Source organism: Lepisosteus platostomus, chromosome 4 (genome assembly GCF_059453375.1).
Source record: "Lepisosteus platostomus isolate fLepPlt1 chromosome 4, fLepPlt1.hap1, whole genome shotgun sequence".
In the NCBI taxonomy this organism is placed as follows: Eukaryota; Metazoa; Chordata; class Actinopteri; order Semionotiformes; family Lepisosteidae; genus Lepisosteus; species Lepisosteus platostomus.
This window is the reverse complement of record NC_142614.1, coordinates 26,813,168-26,841,145: the sequence shown is the minus strand read 5'-3', so window position 1 is coordinate 26,841,145 and position 27,978 is coordinate 26,813,168. Positions and strand designations below refer to the sequence as shown.

The 27,978-nt window shown below is 40.6% G+C and overlaps 2 protein-coding genes across 4 annotated transcripts; one reads left to right on the top strand and one right to left on the bottom strand.

The window, feature by feature from the left end:
• The first annotated feature begins 437 nt into the window (after positions 1-437).
• tmem150c (transmembrane protein 150C) lies at positions 438-14,374 on the top strand. Of its 2 annotated transcripts, none has more exons than XM_088629254.1 (8): positions 438-881; positions 2,580-2,668; positions 6,657-6,710; positions 8,355-8,387; positions 8,477-8,544; positions 8,693-8,820; positions 9,333-9,510; positions 10,760-14,374. In XM_088629254.1, the coding sequence occupies exons 2-8, from the start codon at positions 2,595-2,597 to the stop codon at positions 10,966-10,968; spliced, it is 744 nt and encodes a 247-aa protein (XP_088485380.1). In that variant the 5' UTR covers positions 438-881; positions 2,580-2,594; the 3' UTR covers positions 10,969-14,374. The 2 variants fall into 2 exon arrangements, with proteins under 2 accessions (XP_088485380.1, XP_088485381.1); XM_088629255.1 differs by lacking the exon at positions 438-881 and adding an exon at positions 935-2,052.
• Positions 14,375-16,900: 2,526 nt separating this feature from the next.
• On the bottom strand, positions 16,901-26,718 carry enoph1 (enolase-phosphatase 1). 2 transcript variants are annotated; one of them, XM_088629252.1, is made up of 6 exons: positions 26,279-26,713; positions 26,056-26,157; positions 22,294-22,496; positions 21,072-21,204; positions 19,547-19,670; positions 16,901-17,214 (listed from the first exon to the last, which is right to left on the bottom strand). In XM_088629252.1, the coding sequence occupies exons 1-6, from the start codon at positions 26,360-26,362 to the stop codon at positions 17,075-17,077; spliced, it is 786 nt and encodes a 261-aa protein (XP_088485378.1). In that variant the 5' UTR covers positions 26,363-26,713; the 3' UTR covers positions 16,901-17,074. The 2 variants fall into 2 exon arrangements, with proteins under 2 accessions (XP_088485378.1, XP_088485379.1); XM_088629253.1 differs by lacking the exon at positions 16,901-17,214 and adding an exon at positions 17,221-18,436 and having other exon boundaries at positions 26,279-26,718.
• Between the last annotated feature and the right edge of the window lie 1,260 nt (positions 26,719-27,978).

The following is a 27,978-nucleotide window of genomic DNA, read 5'->3' as shown; positions in this document are numbered from 1 at the left end:
GCACTGAAACATTAAAAATATATAAAAATAAATCTTTTAAGAAGTGTTCTAAACAAATTGCATACCTCACATTAAAATCAGGGGAGACGTTCTTTAACATACTGTTATCGAATTCAGATTCAGCATTATCTATCGACTGTGACTTCCAGCATCTCCAGGGTCCAAAATAACGTATCGTATTAGAACAGCAGAATCAGAAACCCACTATACTTTTGCACTGGTTATTGTGGTCATTTTGCTTTCCAAATGTCCACTTAAAAGCTGAAGTTCTTTCATCTCAAGCTCACCTGCCCAATCAATCACGAATCCCATATGCGTCAGATTCTGTGGAATCACAAAGAAATTGTAGTTAACACGGCTATCAATAAATGACCCATAGAGGTAGCCCTTATTATTCTTGTGTTTCACAAAGGCACAACGCTGTATACTGTATACAATTGAGAAAAATGCCAAGTACAGCATAACTTTGAGCTTTTACAATGCATTGTACATTTCGGTAATACGAAGCTATTCCCTTACAAGATGAAGTTATGAGTATGCGAATAAGAAATTGTGATATAAAAAATCGATACAATTTGATTTTTCCTGGGTTTTCTCGTTAGTGTTCTGCTGGTTTCCCTACAGCGCCCGTAAGCTATTCTTTGATGCGCACCGCGCTGTGAGCCAGCTGGATCAGTCATGAACACACTTCAGTTAAAACGAGAAGAGAAGATCATCGATGTTTGTATTTCTTCTTTTAAAATTATGTTCAGAATCTGTACGTTATGCAGTTAACATTTTGTGCAGTTAACGCAGCGTAGCGTGTTCCTGTATTTTTGTCCGTTTCAATGACATCAAAGACGGATTTTACGTCCAGGATATTCTCAGTTAACAAGTACAAGGTATGATCATATTTTCTACTGTAAGCCTTTTCTTAGCTTGCATTAGGGTTGTCGAGAGTACTTTAAAACAGGAAATGTATCCTCCATTTTATATAATGTATGTATAGGGTATATTGTACAGTGTAACGAAACAAAACATTTACCACACCTCTGAGCACACCTCCTCCGTAAAACAATATTTCGGATTTGGGGGCATTTTAAAATAACATATGAGATTTATGTATGTGCCTGCCTGTTAGGTCGGGAATTTCAAAACAACCGGATTAAAATACAATGTACCGGAATTAATTATATACTCTGTATTTTTTAACCTTAAAAGATGTTATATGAACTGATTTTAGCATTTCACATTTAAATTCCTGTCATGTAGGAGCTCTTTGTATTTATTATGATTTATTTATTATTTTCCAGTAAGATCAATGTGTAAAAAAACAGCAAATGAAACGCAAGCACATTGTCACTCCTAAGTGTTTTCTATGCAATGTGCTACTCTCCTGCTGGGCTCGCTAGACTATAGCACTTGGTAAAAGGTGGGAGCCGCTCTGAACTGTGTGGCCAGACCTTAAAGACATTTTATTTTTATTAAATTAAAGTGCCGAATTTGTTAATTTTCCCTACAGAGTAATTTTTTTTAGCTTGAATAATAAATGTGCCAAATTATTTTTTTTCGTTGCATATGCACATCATATATCGTCTTTCATTCTTTGATTCATACGTACAGTTCATGTGGACTATATTACAAGATTCCTGGAAGAAAAAGGAAAATAATTATCATTCTGGATCTTTATTACGACTATATTCAAGCGTTGTTGTTCAAGTGTTGTGTTTGAGAATTAGCTATATACTCCACATATTAAATTATTTCACATTTTCTTGTCTGTGCTTAGATTTATTTGACCCAGTTTTGAATAGCAGCTTCTTTGATCCCACGGCACACGTGCAGAATTAAGTGTGGGTGAGCAGCCAGGCGTGGAAAGAGATGTAATCGCCTCACCCACTACAAAGAGTCTCTGAACCGCTGAATCACTGCTTGCTGCTCCTAATGGGTTCGCACCCTGGCTGCTCGCAGAAGGTTAATTCGGCAAGCTACAGTACAGCGATTCAGTGCCAGTAGGTCTCCTCCCCAATCGCAGGAGAATGCCCAGGGACACTAGAACACTCTCTTAGTTCCGTAAGTCACAATTAGCATTACTGTGCAACCCGGACTGAAACCCGAGAAGTGCTGAAAACCCGGCTCACCTTACACACTCTCCATGGGGCACTAGGTACTGCAGACATTAAATATTAAACGTGCCCTTATGGTGCTACAGACTTTAGAGGTTGATATGTGCATTGAGGTTATTTTGGAATATGCCTTCATTGCATATTCTAACTGGAGTAGTGTGCCACTTGAAGTTAGATAACAGCTGGCTACCAGGTTGATAAGCTGGCTACCAGGTTGACTAGTCACAAAAGAGAGGTGGAAACCGAATGGAAGCTGAATTACAAAGAAGTGCGTGACGGATTTTGACGATTTTATGAAACCGCACCCTATGGGAAACGGGAATCTTTAGGCAGAAATAAACGCTTGAACAGCTTGAATTAAAAATACTGTTTTTAGAACTTTTTTTTTTACAATTTCTTTCCCTGGAAGGAAGCCCACACAAAGAGGGGGCTTCGATTCGATTATGTTTTCACTTTTATTTTTCTTCTTCAAAGGCTGTCGTCTAGACAATGAGGAAGTGCAGCGTTTGGACGTTTCTTCCCATAATATTTTCTCTCTTCACTGCAGCAGGATTATGGATTGTGTGAGTTTTGACTACGGTTTTACTCAAAAGGCTGTTTTGCCCTGCTTTCTTATTTACATGAGCAGTTGCTTCACAGCTGGGCTGTTCATGCTTGTGTTTTTTAATGATCTCTGGAACGAAGAAGATGCTGGTAAAATGTGCACTTTTGACATTTATTGTCAGTCTACCTGAATCCCATTTTGGGAGTCTTATAAAGTGTACAGGGGGTACCAGTTATACTTTGGGGTTAGGGACCAGACCAGATATATGTCGTGATGTATACTGATGGGGGAAAAAAGAAACGCAACACTTCCTCCTCCACACTCTGGCCCTCCCGTCTGCTGGAACAGGTTGAAGAGTGATTCGTGGAGAGGACCTGATGCCACTGCTGACAAGTCCATTGCAGCCTCTGTCTGGCCCAAACCAGTTGGGTATGACATCTAGGAGGTGTGAGCAGAGGGCCTCTGACAGGTTGCCTTGCTCTAAGGCCAGCAGCATGGAGCCTCACTGTCCTGTCACTGATGCAGACATTATGTCTGCCAGTAGTTTCAGCAGCAGTACGGGTGGCAGATCTGAAAAAATCTCTCAGATGGACCAGTCTGATATGTCGGTCCTACTCTGGTGTGGTCACTCGAGGGTGACCGGATCTTGGATGGTCATCTGTCCTGCCGGTCTGCTGAAACCTTCTCTTTAGTCGGGACACAGTGGAGCGGCTTACTCCATAGTGTCTGGCAACGCTGGCACATGACATGCCTGCCTGCAGCATGCCAATGGCCCTCTCCCTTGCTTCTGGTGGCATTAGAGGCATTCTGGAATGCACAGAACATTCTGGAATGCACAGAAAACTAAGTTTGGCCTTTTTAAAGGTGACCTGATCAGGCATTGGAACAAGTAATAGGTTTATTCCATGCTAAAAAAAAGAAGAAAGAAAACGCAACGTTTCGGCCGTGGAGCCTTCTTCAGGTGAGAGAGAGACAAGGCAGTAAGCAAAGGTAATGTAGCGGGAGAACAAATGCTGGGAGAGAGGAAGAGCGAGAGGCCGAAACGTTGTTTTCTTTCTTCTTTTTTTCAGCATGGAATAAACCTTTTACTTGTTCCTTTGCAGCCTATGCATGCTGATGCAGCTACCCACCTGATTAGGCATTGTTCCACCTGGACCTTGTTGGGTAAAATGCCCCCAACGAGCTTTTGTGTGATTGGCAAGTTGCAATGCCTCACTACACAAGCTGTATTGCTGGTCAGAGGGCTTAAAACAAATTGACAACTATATGTGAAAGTACATAAACTGTAACTATAGAATTCTCATTCCAGAAAGTGTTGCATTTCTTTTTTCCTTCAGTATATATCGAAATGACGTACAAGTTAATTTTCGCCTTTAAGAACAACGTAAATATGCGGGTTTGGCACACTAAGTGTGTAAACTTTACCCAGGCAACCAAATTGGGAGCCTTTTCCCAGAAAAATTAGTGGAATAGAATTGGTACCATAAATTAGACTTTGTTTCACTTGTACTAGTTAAAGAAAACAAAGAGGTCCTGTTATAATTTCAGATTATGTTCATAAATAATGCGACTTGTAGCGTAATGGTTAAGGGATCATTATATTTGATGTATAATTACAATATACATAAGGAGTAATGTAATGAAGACAGGGGGGCGTGCCCATGGTGTGCTGGTGGTCAGAGGAGGTGTGGCCGAGGCAAACAGTCCGGAGCTGAGTCCAAAAGGGGATTCCAAAAACGGGGCAAAAGTCCAAAGCCGAGCGATCCATCTGAGACAGACGAAATAAAAACAAGAACCGGGTTGGAACCAGCACGGGAATGGGAATGGGAACAGGAACAAATACAGGAACTAAAACCTTAATGGGACCAGGCGCTGCCAGGTCCTGGACTCGCCTGGGACGAAAACCAATGCAGAGCCCGGAATAGTGTCAGCGTCTGGCTTTTAAGGGAAACTGAAAAGGGGGCTGGTACAGGGAGCAGGTGCGGGAGATGAGTAAAAAAACAAGGAAGGGCTGAAGCACCCTTAGGAGGAGGGGTTTACGATCATGACAGCTGTATAATGGGGACCCGTCTGTTTTTACTTCACAATTATCTTACGGTCCATGGGGGCCTGTGTATTGTGTGTGTTATATTTGGTGGTTGGAAATGTGTGCAGAAGAGCACGTGTCATTGAAAGTTGTTCTTGGTGCTATTGCAGTATACAATATTAAAACACAATATTGTGTCACAGCCAGAAACTTTTACTCAGAGGTGTCTTTGGGACTAGAACCAAAGTGCCTGAGCCCCCTGCGGAAAACACACAGTAACACCAAAGTACAGCACTGAATTATGCATTTTAAATGACAAGAAAAATGAGTTGTGTTGTGAATCATAATCATGTTTTACAGCAACAAGAAAAATGCCAGCTGAAGCAGAAGCAATCCTCATTCATTTGCTATAAAAGTCAAATTGTAGTAATAAAAATGTATCTCCTTAATAAAGTTAACTGTTCTATTACATTTGAATACTTTCACTTTCAAAATTTAAATGAAAACAATATCATCCTTCATCAGTTTCCATCACACTCTGATGCATCTAAATAAGGTTGTATTTCTTCAGCATTTATTGCCGAATTAAACGCCACACAGATTTGTCACCTTAAGAAAACGTGTTTAATTGTATCTTTGATGACATTCATCCTGTGGATATAAAAATCTAAAGAATAATAAGGTGGTACTTTTTCCTTCTCATGTTGCATTAAGCTCTTTAGAAATATAGGCTGTGTGAAGATGTGCTTCTTACAAAATGTTAATTGATCACCAGATGCACAGGTTTAGTCACTTTTCTTTAATGTAAATGAATGTTTCACACAGCAGAAATCATTTGGACATTATGTAGGCCCATCTTTTTTTATGTATGTGTCCCTACAATGAGCATGACCATTTCAAAATTCTAAATAGATTAAAAGTGCCACTTACATTTTTTTTCATGCTTAGCAAGATAATAAAGAGTGATACTGCTCTTGGAACTGGGGACATTGAGAACACGGTTGAGAAAGGTTGTAATCATTTATAGAACGAATCATTTCTAATTTCTTTAATATTAGATTCACTATCAATATTTCAGGATGGCACAATGGTGTAGTGGTTAGTATTGCTGCCTCACAGCACTGTGGCCCTGGGTTCAGGTCTGGACCTTGGGTGCTGTCTGTGTGGAGTTTGTATGGGTTTCTGGGTTTCCTTCAGGTGCTGTGGTTTCCTCCCACAATCTATTAAAAAAAACTAAACTAGTATGTTTTTTTGGCTTTGGTGCTTGTGTCAGTGTGTGTGCCCTTGATACTGGTGCTTGCTGGGTTAGGCTCTGGTCCCACCATGACCCCTGAATTGGAAGAAGTGGTTAGAAAATGGAAGAATAGATTTAATATTTAAATATAAGTTATTAAAAGTGAGGTTTTAGCCTTTATGAAAATCATTGGGAAAAAAAAGACATTTCTGTTTAATTCCTCCTATCGTTCAGCACGTCTAGTATCCCAGGACTTCTAAGTGGCTCAGATATGTGAGAGTGATTGTCTGAAAAAAAAAACTACCCCTGCTACCCTGTATTAGATAAAGCAGTTCGAAAATGGTTGGATATGAAAGAAACATAGAAAAGTCCTGAAAATTAGGCCTATTCAAATCATATCCTGTGGCAAACCTAAATTAATTTATATGCACAAAATTACCAATTACTCTGTAAATAGCTGGCTGTGGCAGCACAACTTGTGATGTGATGGGACACATTTGACTAGACACAGTGGAAACTGGATCTTGAGCTGACCACTGTATCCTCTGGCAGCTTGCTAGGTAGCAATAACTCCAGGAACCTGTCAGGTACCCTTGTGGTGTTGTCAGTAATATATCAATTTTTTATACACATATATACTATAATATTAAAAATATATATGTAATAAATGTTTTAATCAGTGCATTCTGATGTGCATTTGGAAATAGAAAGCATCATCCTTTTTTCTCTGAACAATTTATCTTACAGATACTTTATAGCAGTTGATGATGAAAAAGTAACTCCACTTAATTCGGAATACAGGTAAGAGATTTTGATGAGAGACTTTTCTCATAGAAACCTCCACATGAAGTGCAGAATGGGATCTGTATTCAGCAGGCAACTGGTTCAATTCATAGCTGTGCCAGCAGCTATATCACCCTGCCACTCACAGCAGGCAACCCTCTGAAGCACAGCAGGTGTGCATAAAACTTAGATTCCAACTGTCTGTAGCCATTAAAGGTCCCAGGGTGTTTGTCAAAAAGAGTGTAGGGGTGTTACCCTGGTGTCCTGGCCAAATTTCCTATTGGCCTTTACCAGTCATAGCCTCCTAATAATCCCCATTTATGAATTGGCTTCATTACTCTGCTCTCCTCCTCACTGATAGCTGATGTGTGGTGAGCGTTCTGGCGCACTATGGCTGCCTTCGCATCATCCAGGTGGATGCTGCACATTGGTTGTAGTGGAGGGGAGTCCCCATTACCTGTAAGGTGCTTTGAGTGGAGTGTCCAGAAAAGCGCTACCATCGAGGAGTAAGTTCAGCACCGCAATAGCTGTGCCAGCACCTTCTTCAGGAAACTGTGCTGTTGGGTCTTTGAGAACTGTGACCTCAAGAAGGAAACTAAGGTCATGGTCTATAAGGCCGTCTGCATCGCTACCCTCCTGTACGGCAATGAGACCTACCGTTATCTACCGTTGTCACTTGAAGACTCTTGAGAGATTCCATTAGTGATGCCTTCAGAAGATTCTCCGTATCGACTGGGAGGATCGCCGCACCAATTTCAGTGTCCTCATTCGAGGCAAAGACAAGCAGTATCGAAGCCATGATTCTCCAGAGCCAACTCCGCTGGATGGGTCACTGCATTGGAATGCCCGACTCCCATCTCCCCAAGCAAGTCCTCTACTCCCAGCTGAGCCAAGGCCGGAGAATCTGTGCTGGCCAGAGGAAGCGGTTCAAAGATACTCTTAAGACCTATCTTAGAACAGGACAGATCAACATCGCTAGCTGGGAAGTCCTAGCCACGGAACGTCCCCTTTGGCGCCACACTTTGAGACCAACTGCCAAACGGGACTCTTGCCCCCCACTGTTCCAAGATGTGTGGCTCAAGGATTGGACTCTTCAGACATTTAAGGACGCACAAGTAACCCTGACGGGCGTCATACTTGTTTCGAGTGATGGTAGGCCTGAGTAAGGAGAAATCAGTTTTACAGGTGACCCCTAGGGGTCTGGTCAGTTGTCTGCAGGTTTGTGGTATTTTCAGAGGCCTAATGTCGTTCCCTGCCTTCTGCTTCACAACATGTTTTGCTTGCCTGGTAGAGAACACTGCACGGTTAACAGCAGGGAGTCAGATTTCAAAGCACCTGCTTATTCCAAATTAGTGGGTGTGAAAAGGAAACAGATAGGTGGTAACTGTATTGTATGCACACGTGTAGTTACATAAACAACATGTAACTTATGTGTTTTGTTTTTAAAATAATGGCAGACATCGCTCCTTAAGTGTTCTTGCTGCTGTTTTGGGAAAAACACACCACTGGTGTTTGACCACAGAAACTGGGTCCTATTATAATTTGTTTGACATTTTGACAATTTCTTTAAATAAGCATCTCATTTCATAAAACAGGATTCAGATCGCCATGTTGCTGAATGTTTAAAGTATGATCTTAATATGCTGAATCTGCTTCTTACAGGAGACCAGGATCCAAGTCTCCTCCCTATATAAGGTACAGTATTTATGTTTGTGTCCGTGACTCAGGTTATCACCAACCGTATGGCAAAGGTGTTGTCATATAATGTCCTTTGTCTGTTTCAGTATTGCAGGCAACTCTCCTCCTGCAAGCTGTGTCTTCAGTCAAGTTATGAACATGGCCGCATTTGTAGGTAGGAAAGCCACATGCACTTTCTTCCCCTAAAGCTGTGTCCCACAATTCTTGATTTCAATATATAAAGACTTTGCTTGATTGAAATCATGGGAGGATTTTTCCCCTCATCGTGCTCAAGATGCTTTTACTCTGTACTTCTGTTTCAGCATTTGCTATCAGTGTCCTCAGATACATACACCTGAAGCCCAAAGTTCGCAAGCCCTGGCTGAACATTGGTAGCTTGGTTGCTTTATCTTTGGCCTGCTTTGGAATGACCTTAGTGGGAAATTTTCAGGTAAGGTTCCTTATTTTTGTTCTCGATCTCCTGTAATTCAGTTGATGGAGCCAACTTACATCTTGTGGCGGAACAGAGGTATGAACTGTGCTCTCTGACCCAGTTTATCCCAGTGGTTCCTCTCTAAATTTCTATTTTGGTTTTATTAGCAGCCGATATCTATGCGTAATGCATAAATGATGACTATTTTAAAATTACAATTCTTGTTTAAGTATTTCGAAACCACAATTTAGGAATTTACAACTAAAAAAAAATCATTTATGTTTTTCGAAAATGAGTGGATGACCAGTATGCCGTAGTCTGTTATCAGATGTGATATGTATCCTGATGCCTTAATATACATTTATTTTGATCTTTGATGACCCCATTTATACTGCTTTATGTTGGTCTTTGTTGGGACACTGATGGTCTATAACTGAAGCAGTATCAGTCTGCACGTTTGGTTCTGAAACTAGAAAACCACCTCAATGTACCACACGGATGTTAACAGCCCTTTTCCAATGTTGTTTCAGCTTTCGAACGATGAAGAGCTTCACAATGTGGGGACGTCGATGACCTTTGGGTTTGGAACGCTGGCCTGCTGGATTCAGTCTGTCCTCACCGTGAAGGTCAACTTAAAAAACGAAGGGAGGAGAGTCGGGATTCCCCGGTTTCTCCTGTCTGGGGCCGTCACCTTGTGCATGCTGCTCTGTATCCTTCACTGCTAAGCCAAAGGTCTCCAGTGACCAGAGCCAGAGGCGCCTTCAGAGGAGCTGGACCCCTTATAAAAGTCTGCTGTGGTGTCCAATGATAATAGCAGAGTAAACGTATAGTAAAGCACAGCGACGTTGTGGTAAGAACATAGTTATACGTAGAAAAGTGTGCCAAAACAAAGACCAACAAAGCAACTGCTTGGCATAAGCATGGTAAAACTACAGTAAAACTCAAGGAGTACCATGTTAAAGGGATCTAACTTGTGAGAGTATTTTTATGCTCGATTAAGATCTGCAAAGATCGGAGCCTGCGTCAGTCGTGTACCAGTGCTATGAGAATATTAGCCAGTCGTGCACCGGTGCTCAGGGAATCTGAGTCAATCGTGCACCAGTATTCTGGGATTCTGAGCCAATCATGCTCCGGTGCTCTGGGAATCTAAGCCAATCGTGCACCAGTATTCTGGGATTCTGAGCCAATTATGCTCCGGTGCTCTGGGAATCTGAGCCAATCGTGCACCAGTATACTGGGATTCTGAGCCAATCATGCTCCAGTGCTCAGTCACGCTCAGATAGTTGTGTAAATGTCTTGATCACAGTACCTTTACTGGTCTAGAAACTAAGGAGTTCCCTTAAGTTGCTTAAATTGGAAAAAAAAGACAACAGTGTTAGGAGCTCAGTTGGCAATAATCAATGATGTGGCCTTATTCCAGGCTAGCTGGAATCTGCTTTACTACCCACACAATCTTGTCAAATAAAATTTGTGCTATACAGACTGGCTTACACAGACACTCTCTGTGTGTAGTACTTTCACAGCCTCAGAGACCTTTTACTTTTATAAATATTAGATATTTGAATACATAAAGCTTTTTATGTATTTTTGCCAGATTAGCTAAACATAGTAAGCATTAAATATTCTGAAAACATTAAAAGAACGTGAGAAAAGATATGAATGGTGAGGGACAGCCGTTTGATCCTTCAGGCTCTGTTGGTAGCTAGTAGTTAACTGACTTGAATAAAAAAAATAGTTTAAAATCATGCTAACAATGATATGTGTGCTTTCCGAAAACCAGATTTATCAGGCAAATATGCTTTAGAAACACACATTCTTTCCACTGAGCTGGTTATTGGTGTCTAGGAAGTACTTCAGACCAAACCACCTTTGTGTGAGGCTCCTTCAGCTTCCTGTGTTTCTGTGACGCCCTCTCCGTTGAGTATGTCATCGGTTGACCTTGACTGCCTGGCTGCAGATTTTGCCCTGATGGCGCAGCGTCTGCACATGCATGCCGCGCGGGCACAGTGGGCACTGGTCATGTTCTTCCTGGCCTTCCTCGGGTCGTTTGCCATTGAATTCAGACACTACAGGTTTGAGATCATCTGCACTGACGACCAGGACACCGCTGTCAGCCTGTCTGAGACCTTTTCGGAAATTTCAGAGCATCAGTCTGACCAGCTCTAAGCAACAGGCTTTCAGCGTTATGTGCTGAAGTCTGATCTTCTATGGCACATTTATACTGACTCCAGAGGTTATATTGTTACAGAAAAAGCATGACCTCCCAGTCCTGTACATAGTACAAAAGAGTTTTCCAGTGCATGAAATTTTGTTTTGTTTAAATGTAATATTAATGAAAACAATATATTGTTGGTGGGAGAGATTGAGCTAAGGATAGACACTAGATTTAAGTACCAAAACCCCTCAGAGAACAGACAAATGAACGAACATGAGCAGAAAAACACAGTTTTGTACATCTAACCTTGATCAATTGTTTTTAGTTAATTTAACTTAAAATTGAATGCCAAAATATCTTGTCATTGACAGGGGGTATGTGTGAAGATTTCATTTCATTTAAATTTCAGTAAACATCTAGCTCCTGCAAAGTCCATTATCTTAATAAGATATTTTGTGCCAAGTCGTAAAAGATGGATGCGTATAATAGTAATGTCAAGCTCTCTGGAGCTGTTGCCATGGAAACCTCCTGGGTTTCTGGGAAGTTCTTTCACCAGACTGGAAATATTTTATTTTAACCAGCAAAGCCTAAAAAAACCAGTTATATTTCAAATTGAAATGTTAAAGTATTCAGTGATTTTGAATTTGGAAAAAATACATTTCTAAGGATAAGGTTCTTAACATAAGGCATAAGATAAAATGTCTGTAATGATTTTTTGTCATCTGGCCTAATAGTCTGTTTTTTTATCTTTCTCATACCATTCCAATTGCAAGACTAAATAAAATTCAAATTGTATCTTCAACAGCATAAAATTATTTTGATTTTATTAAGGAATAAGGAGATCCAATCAGTCTGCTTCAATAACTATTTGAGGGCGGTCAATATGAATAATATGGAACATCCTGATATTGTCACAAATTGGCAGGGATTGTATGGGATGATTGAGTTTAGATGCCAATTGTAATAAATAAGGGGAGGCTTAATTAATAAGGTCTAAAGTTACAAAATAAGATCCTGACCAAAGAATAAGCAACACTCTAAAACGATCAAATCAAAAACATCTATTTGCTTACAATAATAGTAGAATAAATGCCACACATGAATTATTATTTACAAATATGTATTTGCAATGAATGTGAGTACATTAACCCTTCCTTTGTATAGACCCAAGACTGGCTCTCCTTGACAAACAGAAACAAGATGTCCCTGAATGAAACAAAAATTCACAAAAAGAAAGGTATGCTTTCAAAATAAAAAGACCTACAGAGGAAAGAATTGCTTTCTGGACTATTGCTAAAGGAACCTTCGTCCAATAAATCAATCGATAAATAAATCCAACAAAAAAAAGTTTTCTTGTGCCTGATGGATGCTCACAAAACGAAGTAAATATTTCCACAAATTTAAGACAACATCCTGTTTTCTAAATTAAACTTGGTCTCAATTGGTCTCCAGATCTCGATTGTAGAATACAATTGCAAGTTTTTGCTGTTCAAGAAGAAGAAGGTCCATTGTACTGAAAAACTGGCCTTTAAAATATGGCCCCCACCTACATGCTGATAATGTTTTCCTTGTTGGGTGTTTAGAGAGAATGTGACGGTGGCAGATTCTGTTTATACTTCATCTCCTGGATCTGCCATTCATCTCCTACCTTGTGATTTCAGTGTTATATTTGGACATCTTTCTCACAACATTCCTTTATTGTGGCACATTTTTTCCTAACTGAACTGTCAAGTATTCAGAATTCAGCCATACAATAACCAATGTAGGCGTTCTGGAGTGTAGCAATACTGTACAAATCATCAAAGAACTGCAGTCCTGTTGAATACAATACTATTGCACAAACGAAAAGAGCAAAATTTGATCAGACTATGACAAATTATAATGTACACAATTTTAGCACACAGATTTGTTAGAAAATTCAAAAGTAGGGCATTTTATTATTCACATTTTGATACAAAGATTACTGAATTGCATATGTTATCAGAAAAAGTTATTTTAAAACAAATATTGAAACCACCTTTGTGTTTTCCTGTATATCCATTATGTTTTTGTCCTGTAATTCAAAATAAGCATGTGTTCTCAAAAACTTCTCAAGATACCTCTCTGCAGTAAAAATCTATTTACTTCAAGCAGCCCAAACCAAGTCAAGACAGATTGACTCTTATGAAATAAAAGATGTTTTCCCTCACTTATGCACTAACATGTAGCAGTCCTGTCCTGTTTCTGAGCCTCTGCAATATGATTGTCTGATTGTCAATCTGTGCTGAACTAATGAACTGTAACTCCAGGTCCTTGTTAGCTGTACTCCTGTCACAGAACAGAACACATGTCTGCTCAGAGTAATTGTGGGGTATTACACCTTCCTTTGTATTATTATAAGGCATAACATAATATAACATAATGGTGTTTAGTGCGTCTGTCTCACTGATCCAGTGTCATGAGTTTGATTCTTTCCTTGGGTGTCTGTATGTGGGGAGTTTGCATGTTCTTTCTAGATTTACAAAGGTTTTTTTTATCAGGAGCTCTTGTTTCCTCCCACCAACTAAAGACATGACACTGGCTCTTCTAATTTATGTTCACTTGTAATTTTTACGACATCAGCAGTGATCGCAAATTACTGACAGCTGAGTCTGATTGTCCTTGGCCGTTGACATCCTTCCCAAACTTTGGTTATAAATTCCATTATGTCTCCAAGGAGGTGTTTTTGTGGCATTTCACGGGACAGAGAAAATGCAAATGCATTTTTGCAATTCCCAAAATGCCAAAGGTGCAACCATTTGTCAGTAAAAAAGAGGCCTGGGTACATCATTGTACTAAGAGACATCTTAAACTAAAGTGCCATGTATGGGGGTATGTTGAGTTTTTGTTTTTAAGATGCCAGCTAAAAGGAGAGTAATCCTCAGAAATACAACTTCTACCTCTTTCAACACTGAGAGTCCATGGCAAAACATAATGTATGTATCTAAACAGACAAAACATTCAACATATAGTACATCTTTCTGAGCAACACACAGCAACAATTTTTTTTGTTCCTTTTTTTATTGGGGTCACTAGAAAGAAAAGTTTTTCGGTCACTAACTTCCTCTATTAAATCGGTGATTTCTTGGCTGGGGATGGTTTTTACAGAAAAAGACACCTTTATCCTGTCGGTTCTCCTGCGGACTCTGTTATTTGTATTTCTTCAATTAAATTGTGGGCACAGGCTGTGGAACACGTATTTCTATTGATAAAAAGTGTTGTATGGTGTGAGAATTGATACCAAGGAGATGGTAGAAAACAGTAGTTTCAAATCGTAACTGGTAACCAGGTAACAGATGTGTGTTTTGAATATTGCAATGTTTTGGTGTCTCATTATATGTTATTCATATTTGGAAGTTATGCACAGTTTGGAATTAAAGTATGTTTTGTTAAAAATAACCCAATGTTTGTTCTGTCAAGATTAGACTTTTTTTTTCTCTTTGTTCAAAGTTATTGAAAATTAAAATGTAATAATAGCTAATGTACTCTAAATATGAATTAATGTTCTTTGTTTTTAATTCCAAATCTGTCTAATCTCTTCAAATCAGTTTGAATACGTGAACTACATTATTGGTTCATTGTACATTGCCAGTTGGCAGACGTTTTATGATTCTTATGGGGCACCATTCATGACTAACTCTACATCCATCCATTTTCTAGCCACTTCTCCTAATTCAAGGCTGTGGGGCAGCTGGAGCCTATCCCAGCAAGCCATGGGCTCAAAGTAGGGTCTGCCCTGGATGGGACACAAGACACACAAAAACACATTTGCACCAGGGCCAATTCCCCCCCCAAAAAAAAAAAAAAACAATTAACTTTCCAGTATATTCCTGGACTGTTAACACAATCATTAAAAGAGAAACTAAAAATTAATAAGTAGCATTTAGTAGCCTGGACCCCGACTAGCTCTGGTGGTAGAGCATGAGACACGTAATCTTAAGGTAGTGGGTTTAATAATAATAATAATAATGATAATAATAATAATAATAACATCACTTCATTAACCCTTTACAATTTATTGCATTAGGAATCATCTTTTCGCATACCCCAGCATGCTCTCCATGAGATACACAGACACACAGATAGGGAGAGAGTGTGTCCCACGTCAGGTCCTAGGTCTTCCATGTTGGAGGTTGGGCACAATAACCCTGTCCTGCAAAAACCTAATTTTATGGTAACATGCTGGAAGGGATAACAGGCAAACATCCATCCATTTAGCAGCCTAGGGCCTACAGCTGTCCAGGGAACTAGTCAATTAAAATGAATTTTTAAAAGCATTTGAGAATGGTCAAATAAAGTTGTGGTTTCGTTTTGCTCATCCCACTACAATTACAAGTACAACATTTGATTTTTTAAAATAGAACTGTAATTTATTCCCAAGGTAGGTCAACTGAGAACAAATTCGCATTTATAATGATGACCTGGAGAAGACCTATTTACACAACAGGGCTTTCAGTCGGGCATTCTGAGGACAGTACCTTAATCAAGGGCACAACCACAGTGTCCCACCTAGAATATGAAACTCGTGACCCCCTTGCCCATCCAGAGTCCATCCATAAGCCTTGCTTATTGTTCTGGTAATTGAACGGCATGCCAACCCAGAGAATAAGCAGACCACCAACAGGAAGATTTCTTCAATGCCTGTTTCCCAAAACGGCCACTCAGTGTCATCAGGAGGCGAGATGGGATTTGTTGGCCAGGGCTCGCTTGGATCTTGACATGCTAAGCCTTCTGTATGTTGCCATGGAGATCGGAGCCCTTAAAAAGTCGTATATCTGGTTCGATATGTGAGCAGGTTGGGAGAACCAGTCCGTACCTCGTCCTTCTCCCTTTGCTGTCCCTGAGTCGATGCATAAAGACAAAATTGACAGTTCCAAACTGTGTAGTTCCGAAAATACAAAATAGCCAGTTCTATATTCATGAAGTAAAAAAGTTATTGAACAGAACAGATTATGAGAGTATTGACACTGGTGACTCCTACAAGCTCAACAAGCAAACCATGTGATGAATGAAGCATAAATTAAATGTAGGTGCATTTAAGGCTATAAATAAGAGGCACATCTTTACAAGGAGAGTTGTAGGAGTGTGGGACAAAATGTTCATCCATACTGTTAAGAGCATATTTCCCAGGAACTTTCAACAATTGGTTCATGGATAATCACAGATCTATGAAATATTCTCAAGAACAATAAGACCAAGAAAAAGATTATTCCTTGTTTTTAATCTCTTACACATTATAAACAATAATGTTTATATATCATTTATAATTATTGTTTATAATAAATAGTTCTGGTACTTCAGTGATTGTTTATATATTATAAACAATCACTGAAGTACCAGAACTATTTAAGCATCATTGCATAAAGATGAGAGATGCAACTATATGCTAAATTAATTTTAATTGCACTTAAAAAAACTATCTTTACATTACAGGCATTAACAAGTGAAGGCTAAGCTCTTTACAGTTTAAAAGAAATGAATAAAGCCTCTATACAATATTGTAGAGGCTACTTAAAATCCACCTTAATAAATATCTTCTTTATCAAGGGCCTGTGACCTAAACAGTGTTTGTGGACACTTTTCATTTGTTTTTATAAAGAAACAAAAAATGAACCCAGCCTCATACAGTTTGTTATAATCTTGTCCAACACTTTTTTATGCAAATTAAATGTATTCTGTATATTTTTTTCTTTTCTTCATCAATACAATAATATTAGCCGGTGATCAGTCACGTATTCTTTATACTACACATATGCTATATTACGTTTTGCTATTGGTTTCACTAAGTTTTCTTTTCAGTTCCTTTTGGCTTCTGTTATGGAGTGTGTGCACTGTATGCTACACGTTTCCTCAAAAGCACTCGGAAATAAAACTCAATTATTAACGGTGTGCAAAAATGACTCAATACAACATAAAGGAACACTCAATACTTAAAATTTAAATAGTTTTATTTAAAATGTACTTTAAAAAAAAAGGTCAACCCAAACCCATCCCTTAAATCCCAGATCATATGAGTGACAAAATGGTTGGCACTTGCTACTATCCCATTTCCTCCTCATCTCCTGCCCTCCCCAGATCTTGACTCTCTGCGTGCTTGTTCTATGCTGGCCCGCGTAGTACTAGATCACTAAAGGATGTGATCAGCTCATAATGCGATTTCTCCTCTTCCGTCAGCTCCACATTGCCAGGCCTCACAATCACAGCCACGTTCAATCCCGCCTCCTCAGCTGCCTTCGCCTCTGCAACAACACAGAACATCCTCACCAACGCTCTCAGGCAGTGTCTTTCCCCTAATCTAGCCCAGCCCCGCGCGGGTATCAGGCAGGAAAGGAGTAGGACTAAGTGCTGAAGGGAGTCAGACATTTCAGGATTGACTGCAAAATGGACTTTTCCGTGGTGTAGATACATGGTGGAGTTTTATAGAAAACACCTAAGCAAAACATTTCCCTCCTTCGTTTACATGCATACATGACCAGCTGTAATCAGATTTGCTGGTACATAACCACAACAAAAACATGTGGAATTTGAAGTTGGCTGCTTTGGGGGTACTTCGATGGGTATATCCTGTTAAGCCGCTGTTAAGCAACGTGTCCTGAAATGAATATCTTCTTTGAGCGTGCTGTGCAGAGTGTGTAGGAGAGTGGTGTGTGACCTAGGCTACATGTTTAAGATTTCGGATTGTTGGGAAAAAGACAATGAAGAATTTATTAACTGGCAATGATAGAATATGAGTCACAAACAGCTGAGGGTGACAACAGCTCTCCGTACTGCCAACTTCAACCAAGCCACACTTTTCACAGAGTGGATTTGACCACTGATTGGTGCATCTGGTCTCGAAATTGGGATCGTGACCAAAACCAAGCAAGAATAAAATGTCCTTTCAGCTGATATTTCATCTAAGACAGAAGCAGCACCTAACTCCACAAGATTGATTAATTCACAGTGCATTGCTTGTGATTATGACAAGGTACACTCTTGACACATCTTGGAGATAAGGAAACAGCTCTAGAGGGCCTTGAAGACCTTAAGGGCACACAACTAATTGTGCCTTCTTTTTAAATTTAAACATTTGGTATAATGTGTCTGGAAACAAGCTTGATACATAATAAGATAAGATCACTTTATTAGCCATATACAATTTCTTGCATTAGGAATTTGTCTTTTTTGCACACCCCAGCTTGCTCTCCATGAGACACACAGGCACACAGACGGGGAGTGAGAAGCTTGGAATCAGAGCGCAGGGTCAGCCATTTATACGGCGCCCCTGGAGTAGCTGGGGTTAAGGGCCTTGCTCAGGGGCCCAACGGAGTAGGATTCCCCTGCCGGCCACGGGATTTGAACCAGCATCCTTCCAGCCACAGGCGCAGATCCTTAGCCACAGTGCCACGGCTCATGTTAAGAAGGTGCCTACTGTGTCATTAAGTGTTTCAGTGACCTTAAATCAGTTTTCTCATTCTGCATCTAGAAGACGCACAGCAACATTTTATTCCAGGGAACATGAATTGTAATGAGAAAAAAAATATTAATAAAACATAGCTGCAGTACTCTTACAGTTGGATTGGGGGAGCTGTGTCAGTATTTACTGGCTGCAAAAGAAGAAGTACAGGTTACTTGTCGTGAATGGTTACTGTGCTGAAAATATAAACAAGCCACAACCTTTCGGCTGTTGAGGCTTTCAGGTTCGAGCGTGAGAACGGAAGGTAACAGTTATGTAAAGCACAGGAGAACACAGGACAAAGCATGAGAGAATGAGAATCGGCAGCTGCTCTCAACAGAATGCCAGTGCACCTCAGAGCCAGAATCAAATCATATGCTAATCAAACCTAATCAGCATATTTTTGGGAACTAGGAAAATAACACAGCAGGTTAACCCACACAAGCCTGGGAAGAACATGCAAACTCCAGACAGATGGCTACCCAAGGACAGAAGTGCTTCCTTCAGTGCTACCGCCACGAAATTCGAGCAGTCGATTTATTGTTATTATTACACGGCAGTTATGTTTTTGATTTCTGTTGTCTTTATACCTTTGCCGTCTCGCAAAGTTACAGAGGGCTAACTGAAGTGAAAACAACACAGTGCATTGGATTTAAATTAGTCTATCCTTTATCTAGCTGAACAGGAAAGGAGAAGAAGATGCACACTAAAACTGTGTAAATGTTTGCCTTGAATAACAAAAAAAAAAACAAAATAGACCCGAGAAAGGAGGTGCGAACTTTTTGGTGTATTTGAAACCAGATGTGATTTTTTAAATATTCTAGCAGCTAGCATTAATGTCAACATTTGCATTTTATTAAACCACAGCTATATAAATTTGCTTTGTATTAGGATAACACTCCCCTCAGTGAAAAACATTTAACTTGTAAGGCAAACCCACCAATCTGATTAGATGAGATAAGTGCAGGAGATTGGGCTTATGAAAGTGTATTTTGCTTGAAAGGGAGGAGAGCTTAGATTCTCTGAGAGCACTGGCAGCAAGCACTGTTGTGTAACAAAAGCGTTGCAATATCACAACTCCAACTGGGGACCCAGCTTAAGAAGCTGGATTCATTTTCTAATGGGAATTTACACACCTCGTGTAACATCAGTCAGGAACATAATTTCTTCAGTACTACACCGAATTCTTTCAGCAATCCTCCTGTAGCTTTGGCTTTCCACTTTAGCTCCAATGTTAGTATCAAAATGGCCATCAAAGAGCTGTAAGATTTAAAACAAGATAAAAAAAAAACATTTGCCCATTTGATTCAAGTGCAGATGGTTTATTTTTAATTGCATATACAGTGAACTTTTTGGAAAATTGGAAATTATTTTCACCCATCACGCTGATGTACTTTGGGAACCCGCTATCAAATAAACATGCGACTGTGGAAACGAATGTTAAATTTAAACCTTCATCAGTAATTTATCAAAATGGGATTCGATAACAGAGTTGGGGATTTGGGAAGTTATTTTAAGATTAATGAAAAAATCAATGCAAAATGTTAAATCACACTGCAGCACTGATTTGCTGCATTATCACTGCAATGTTTGCTCACACACTACAAGACTATCTAACCAAGAACATTTCATGCTTTTAGGTGTCTGTAATAAAGGACTCGTGCTACAGTATTACTACCTGCAGGAAACTACTCTGTGCTTTGAATTAATATCCAAAACCTTTATTTTTTGCGCAGTACAAGTCTGACATTTCTTTACGAATTGTATAAAAAAAAATAAAAGCAGAGTCTCTTTTGCTCCATCACAATGGGACACACAGTTATGACAGGTTGAAGTCAAAGCTGTTCCAAATTTCATTTCTGCACTGTCAGATTTATTTTGTAATTAGCGGTGTTAGCACAGATGTTCAACAGTTAATATTAAAAACTAGTAGGCTTGATTATTTGGAGTTAGAAAAGCAGTAAATGAAAGGTGTGTCAACAGTACCTCTCCAATACTGGCAGAGACTTGGCAGTGATCAATAGATCATCCCTAACTCTTACACAATAGAATAAACCCATACTGTTCAACTCAAGTCCTGCAAAATGACTGAATGAGAAAGAAAAACACCTCAATTTGTTTTACTAAACATTTGTTTTTGAGTTATTAAACCCATATTAAACCCGGGCAATGTGACAACTGAAAGTCTGCGTACTGGCAGACTCTATGTTGTGCTACAGTTCCGTGCACACCTTTCTCACACTAAGTTTGTATGGTTTAGATCTGAAAACTTGTAATCATGGTACAACTGGTTTCCAATACATACCTGGAGCAGCTTTTTTAAGATCTGTGGTCCTAAAAACTTTATCAGACAGCACACACAAACTGTTGGATACCGATCATGTCCAGGAGGAAGTCATTCAAAATCAGTGCATTAGAGCTCTAAAATGAAGCTGGACCCACACTTCACAACCAGAAGCATTCATGAAATGCCCAATTACAGACTGTATCTTTGCCACTGACATTTCTGTCCACTCTCTTAGACTACCTACACAGAAAGATTTATTAAACAGAAATCACTGAGGGTGATTCCAGGAAAATTCCATTAAAGAAGCGTTTGGAACAACTGAGTTTACGTTTGTTGATAAGGGTTTTATTGAAACGTCCACTCTTAAAACTCACCTCTAATAGATTACCTTTCACAGAGTAACCAAATAGCAGTTTCTGGGCCTCCACACTGCCGGAAGAATAAATATACACTTTCAATCCTTCCTGTCTCCACCTTGTGATCGCTGGCACAACATCGTCGTACACCCTGTTTCATAAACACAGCGGAACAACAAACACTTGGGTCTGGATGGGTTCTGCCGGGTATTGAAATGGTATTTTTACATTTGTTTCACTAATCACGTTGTGTGAATATTGAAATAAAGGCCATCTCGCTTATTTTACGGTTATTCAGACATATGCAACCGAACCCCACGAAATAATAAAACCAAGAATTTGTTAGGCAATCCAACTTGAAATGAAAACATACAGTACTAGCACTCATTTGTTCAGAAGAAGCGAGATATAGTGTCCACACCCTTAAGTAGTAAAAATAGAAACAAATTTAAAAAATTCAAGCCAAGAAGCACATCACCTTGTTCCTCCAGTCTGACAAAAGACAAACGTGGTGATATGGCACCTCTCACTACTTCCCCTGCTCTCCTGTTACAGCTTTTCTCTGTAAGTGATTTAAAGTGATTCCTGACGTGTAAGTGTTGACAGCCAGCGATGTTGCTCAAAGTTAAGTGATAAGCCAGCAGCCATATCACTCTGCAACTCACAACTGGCAACCCACTGAAGCTTAGCAGGTGTGAGCCTGGTCAGTACCTGGATGGGAGACCTCCTGGGAAAAACTAAGGTTGCTGCTGGAAGAGATGTTAGTGGGAGTAGCAGGGGGCGCTCACCCTGCGGTCTATGTGGGTCCTAATGCCCTAGTATAGTGACGGGGACACTATACTGTAAACAGGCACTGTCCTTCGGATGAGACGTAAAACCGAGGCCCTGACTCTCTGTGGTCATTAAAAATCCCAGGGCATTTCTCGAAAAGAGTAGGGCTGTAACCCCGGCGTCCTGGCCAAATTTCCCATTGGCCCTTACCAATCATGGCCTCCTAATAATCCACATTATGAATTGGTTTCATTACTCTGTTCTCCTCCCCACTGATAGCTGATGTGTGGTGAGCGTGCAGGTGGATGCTGCACATTGGTGTTGGTGGAGGGGAGTCCCCATTACCTGTAAAGCACTTTGAGTGGAGTGTCCAGAAAAGCGCTATATAAGTGTAAGAAATTATTATAATCAAGTCAAGTCAACAAAAGAAGCCTGGCCAATCAACACATGCGTGCTCACTGCTACTCACTCGCCCTTGATCTTCCCCGTTGAGTAGGCAGACCTCCACATGTGTCCCTGGAGCTGCTTCAGTGCTGTAGTCTTCCTGTCTGATGCCATCTGCCAGAGCACGTTGTCCACCACTTCCTGGATGGCCTTCTCCTCGTCCGTGTGTGCCGTCTGACTGAGGGAGTGCACGGGCCCGGACCGGTGCTGCCGGGAGTCCTCCTCGGCCTGTGTCAACACAACAGCACGCACATCGTCTCCGAGCAGCAGCAGACATCCCCGAACCCGTCGGGACCAAGGAGGAGCCGGAGCTCCATGGCAACCACAGGTTAGGGGCCCTGTGGTGTGTTCAGCATTCAGACCTGAGGTTATAACAGCTGTGCCATGCGTCATGGACAGCTATGAAGTAAGCTGAATGAATGCCAGAAATCTCCACTGGGCTTCCCCAACTTTTTCTTAGACACCGACAGACGTTTAGTGGAGTTTCAGATATCTTCGTGACTTTGTATTGAAAACAATGTTACAGACCTGAACGTGCGTTTCTCAACGTCACCCATTATCTTGAACATGAGAGACATAAATCAAATGTTATGCACAGCGGAACCTCAGTCCCAAAAATCCAAAATAAAAACAACCTAAAAATAAAGCTTTAATGATTGCTAAGAGACAATGACTAAGAAAAAAAATTTGGGCTTTTCATAGGGGTGAAAGGTTTTTTTGGGGGGGGGGGTTCAGTTATAGTACTTTAAACAAGTATCCAGCCCTCATCCCCTTTTCCACACTTAAGAAGCTTACAGCTTGGAATTTTATTTTTTTAGAATGGAAATTTTTATTTGCGAGCACAATTTCATCTTCACAGAGCACCCCCCCCAAAAAGAACGTAAACCATAAATTAATCAAAATTAATAAACTGAAATATCATCATTCAAGAAGTATTCATCCTCCTTGGTCAATACATACTTAGACCACCTCTTGCAGCTATCACAGTCAGTAGTCTTTTTGCATAAGGCTTTATTATTTTTTCACACCGAGGTGGAGCAATATTTGCCCATTCCTCCTTACAACATTGCTCATACCGGGGAGTGGCAGTGGACAGCAAATTTGAGGTCTTGCCACAGATTTTCGACGGGATTCAGGTCAGGACTCTTGACTGGGCCACTGAAGGACATCTATTTTCTTCACTTTAAGCTACTCCAGTGTTGCTCTTGCAGTGTGCTTTGGATCATTGTCCCGTTGAAAGACAAACTTCCGCCCCAGGTGGAGTTTTTTGGCAAAGGGTAGAAGGTTTTTGTGCAGGATTTGTCTGTAATGTGTACCATTCATCTCCCCATCCATCTTGACAAGCTTTCCAGTCCCTGCAGCTGAAAAGCATCCCCATAACATGATGCTACCACCCCCATACGTCCCGTGGGGATGGTGTTACCTGGCAGGTGTGTAGTGTTTGATTTGTGCCACACACACCACTTAGCATTCAAGCCAAAAGGTTCCACTTTAGTCTCGACAGACCAATAGAAGTTCTGACTAATCTCTGCAGTACCCTCTAATTGGAATTTTGAAAACTCTGTGGGCAAGGATATGGATTTTTTTCCCCAACCAGGGCTTCTTCCTTCCTTCCTCCTATGAAGGCTCTTTTTGTGGAATACCTTGGGAGATGTACATTATCTTCCATCACAGCCACTGGCTTCTGTAGCTCATTCAGCCTCACAGTTGTCCTTGCAGTACCTTCTCTGGTAAGTGCACTTCTTGTCCAACAACTACGTTTAGGTGGTGATCTGATCTAGGCAGTGTGGCTGTAGCTTCATACTTCTCTCACTTCTTTACAATGGACTGCACTGACCTGCGAGGGATGTTCAATGCCTTTGCAATGGTCTTGTAACCTTCCCAAGATTTGTGCTTGTCTATAATCAAACCTGTGACTTCTTTGGAATGCTCTTTCGTCTTCATTTTGAAAAAGGCTCTACCATATTGTTGGACCTCAGAGAGAGAGAGAGGGATCCTTATGTTTACAAAACAACAGGTGATCCACTAGTTCCTTACACAGGTGGAGTCAAATCAACAAATTCTGTGACCTTTGGGGTTATGTACAGCACCTGTGCAAATCTGAGCTTGCAATTACAAGGGGTATGAAAGCTTTTTAAAATGTGTTTCTCATTTTTTTGCACATTGCACAAATGTCTTGGAACATTTATTTTGTTTGGACATGGTATCCAATACTTCAATCTATTTCAGATTTAGTTGAATACTTTTTCAAGTCACTTCATCCACCAGGGAAATTGAGCCCATCTATAATGCAGACTCGTACACTGCCGCAATTATCTCCTGTCACATCAGTTCTAAAAACACCACAATAAAAGGAGATAGTTAAATGCATTGCCTGAGATTATAAAAAACAAATGACTGGCTGTTCCTTTCCAGCACCCAGCCACAGGGCTGAAATGCATTTCGATGCCTCACATTTTCCCAGACAAGTCTTTTCTGGGTTAGGATATGAATAATGCAACATTTCTGCAGAACCGCAAAAGAAAAAAAACAAGATGAATGCTGCACCCGATGAGGTCTGCTTTTTTTCCCACTCCCTCTACAGATCATTATGCACATGACAGAGCATATTAGAGCCAGCCACCCCCAACTCCCCAAATCTCATGTCAACTCAACAACCCCCTGGAAAACTGTCAGCCATCATGTCTGACCTAGTTATGGTGTGGACTAAATCTTTAAAGATGGTCTCAAGAGAAAGAAATGCCTTTTTTCCCCATTATTTCATGACTTGCAGATAAAAGCCTGAGACTAGCATTAATAATTACCCAACCCAAAACTGAAACCCGGGTCAATGCGCTTGTGTAAAAAGGGCCTTACATAACAAGATCATTTTTTGGTGGTGGTGTTGTTTGTTTAAGGCAATTGCACTGCTGTTGTTACACAACTCATTGATATTTATCTGTAAGTCATCTGCACCTCATTTTTTGTTTTAAAAAAAATCATATAAAGACTTAAAATTTCTCCTTCTAAATATACTCTAATACAAGCCATTTCAGGTATTGTTTAATCAAATAACCAGGCAGTTTACGTATATAGAATGAGCTCTCTGTATTTCAGGTGTTGGGAACTGAAGGCACTGTGTTGCAAATACAGGTAGCTTCTTCAATATTATGCACGGATCCCCGGCAACATTAAAAACGGGGAAAAAATAGCATCTCTCTTGGCACAACATCTGGTTTAGGTCTTTAAAAATAAATCTGCGACAGATACCGACTTGTTCCCCCCCTTTCAGTGTCTGACGGTACTGGTGTTTGTCCACACCGTATGGCAGCTACAATTGCCCGGCGCGCCCTAAACATCACTAGACATTTTCATCAACATGATGATTTAAGGCTGCGCTTGCTGCATCTGCTACCGCGGTGTTTAGATGAAGCACAAAAAAAAAAAACAAGCGTCCAATTTCAGTGTAATGATTCACCAATACCTTATTGTTATTACTACTAAGGTATAGCTGCTTGGTTTATCTGCCGACTTCCAAGAGGCCAAATGTACAAGAAACCAAACGCTGTCAATAAGCAAACGTGCACAATCTTGTCCCCTAGACGCAACACCCCTGGCCACTCCTGCTACGATTCAAACCGCTATTGTGATGTATAAATGTGCAGCTCCTCTTCTATTAGACTCCACTGAATTTAATGCTGTCTGGGGGAATGGCTTGCCGGCAGTGACTCATTATTATCAGCACCCATACATCAGATGAACTAGGGCTCGGATTGCGTCAGCAGCCCGCACCGGCGCACGCTCCTACCTGCTTTTTCAATAGTTGAACATCTTGCTTGCATTCATCCTCCTCCCAGTGTGCAGACAGGTACTCGTGTACGTTGTCCTTGATAAATGGAAATAAAATGTCCTGTAAGCAAATCAAAACAAACGATTTACAGCCACAATGTAAAAAAATACTGAATAAAAGCTTACCGCGGGGGATGTAGTTCCTGGGAATAGCGAGATGATTTGATCGGAACGGTTGGTACCTTGACAAACGTGATTGGTGTAGTGGTTCCTTCTATGTCTAGCAAAAGCACGCTAGTGTTCGCAGGGATTGCCACCTTTGCCATTTTCCTGTACTCAAGACACACAAAATAATCTCTTGGAACGCACTTCACGTGTGCTCTGTCAATCCCTTTAAAACCAAATTAGAAGGAAAAAAGACCAGCTGTATTAGTAGGCCGACAGAAAATCTTAAAGCTCAACCCTTGCACAGCTCGAAATATCGCGAGACGGCGAAGGGCGGGCGCTTTAAAAATCAGGGAAAAGAACCAATTATTGTCAAAAATGTATTCTCTCTCTCATCCTAGCGTTAATCCCGTATCAACAGGGTCCGCTTGTCGGCATGCCCGTCTCCATTTGGTGGTTTGAACCAAGTCTTTGAGCCGACGTTGCCATTGAATGCGACCGAGTATATTCGAACCGGCGCGTCGCTCCGCCTGCCGTCGGAGGGGGGAGAACAAAGTAATGTAGCCAATTCATAGAGGGGGATTATTAGGAGGCATGGGAAATTTGACCAGGAATCCGGGGTAACACTACTCTTTTCGAGAAACACCCTGGGATTTTTAATGACCACAGAGAGTCAGGACCTCGGTTTTACGTCTCATCCGAAAGACGGCGCTTGTTTACAGTATAGTGTCCCCGTCACTATACTGGGGCACTAGGACCCACACGGACTGCAGGGTCCGTGAGGGCCCCCTGCTGGCCCCAATAACACCTCTTTTTGCAACCTTAGTTTTTCCCAGGAGGTCTCCTATCCAGGTACTGACCAGGCTCACACCTGCTTAGCTTCAGTGGGTTTCCAATTGTAAGTTGCAGGGTGACATGGCTGCTGGCTCATTGTCAGAAATGTATTGAGAGATGTAATATCAATATGTTATTCAATTATTCTGCTAAAATAAGCTTTCAGTTCCACACTGCCACTCAGTGTTGCATTGTATTATGCACTTCAAAGGGTCGAGGAAGTATGTCTTCTACGGTCAAATGTGTTCTCTGGGGGGAACTTTTTGATTCAGTGGGAAATTCTGAATACGGATATCAAACCTAGAAATATACGCATAACGATGCGACACAGTGCAGTCAACGTACAAGTGTAAATCTTGTGCAAATATTTTTGGTAGAATGAACATGTTCATTCTTTTTGTAATACAACACTGATTGCAAATCTAAGGACAAAGAGAAAAACGAACTTCAGTGCTTAACAAGACATTAAGGACATTTTGCTTTTGTGGGAAACATTTGCAACACAAATACCAACGCCATTGAGATTAAAATGGATCCCAATTTTGTAATAATAAACTTCCATCCATTCATTTTCTAACCTCGTTATCCAATTTAGGTCTGGGGTAATAACTTTTTTAATGTAAATGAACGACCACAAAAAAGATTAGAATACTTTATCAGCATGACATGCTGAAAAGATGTAAGCAAAAGACAATTATTAATATTGAATGCACGTACACAAAAACAGAAGGTATAATGAGCCCGAAGGGGAGTATTTCTCTCTGGTTTCAGTTTTGATTTCTCTGCTGTGCTACTTGGCTTTGGAAACTTATTTGTGGTCACTTTTATAATTTATTAATACATCACCCTGCAACTCACAACTGGCGGCCCACTGAAACTCAGCAGGTGTGAGCCTGGTCAGTACCTGGATGGGAGACCTCCTGGGAAAAACTTAGGTAGCTGC

What these genes read in the sequence shown, in the direction of transcription:
- tmem150c (XM_088629254.1), top strand. Translation starts at nt 2,595, where the DNA reads ATGAGGAAGTGCAGCGTTTGGACGTTTCTTCCCATAATATTTTCTCTC. An exon ending in GAACATGGCCGCATTTGTAG is followed by an intron (nt 8,545 to 8,692) that starts GTAGGAAAGCCA and finishes CTTCTGTTTCAG; the next exon opens with CATTTGCTATCAGTGTCCTC. An exon ending in CCTTAGTGGGAAATTTTCAG is followed by an intron (nt 8,821 to 9,332) that starts GTAAGGTTCCTT and finishes ATGTTGTTTCAG; the next exon opens with CTTTCGAACGATGAAGAGCT.
- enoph1 (XM_088629252.1), bottom strand. Translation starts at nt 26,362, where the DNA reads ATGGCAAAGGTGGCAATCCCTGCGAACACTAGCGTGCTTTTGCTAGAC. An exon ending in CACCAATCACGTTTGTCAAG is followed by an intron (nt 26,158 to 26,278) that starts GTACCAACCGTT and finishes ATTTGCTTACAG; the next exon opens with GACATTTTATTTCCATTTAT. An exon ending in CCTGACTGATGTTACACGAG is followed by an intron (nt 17,215 to 19,546) that starts GTGTGTAAATTC and finishes GTGTTGTTGCAG; the next exon opens with AGGCGAAGGCAGCTGAGGAG.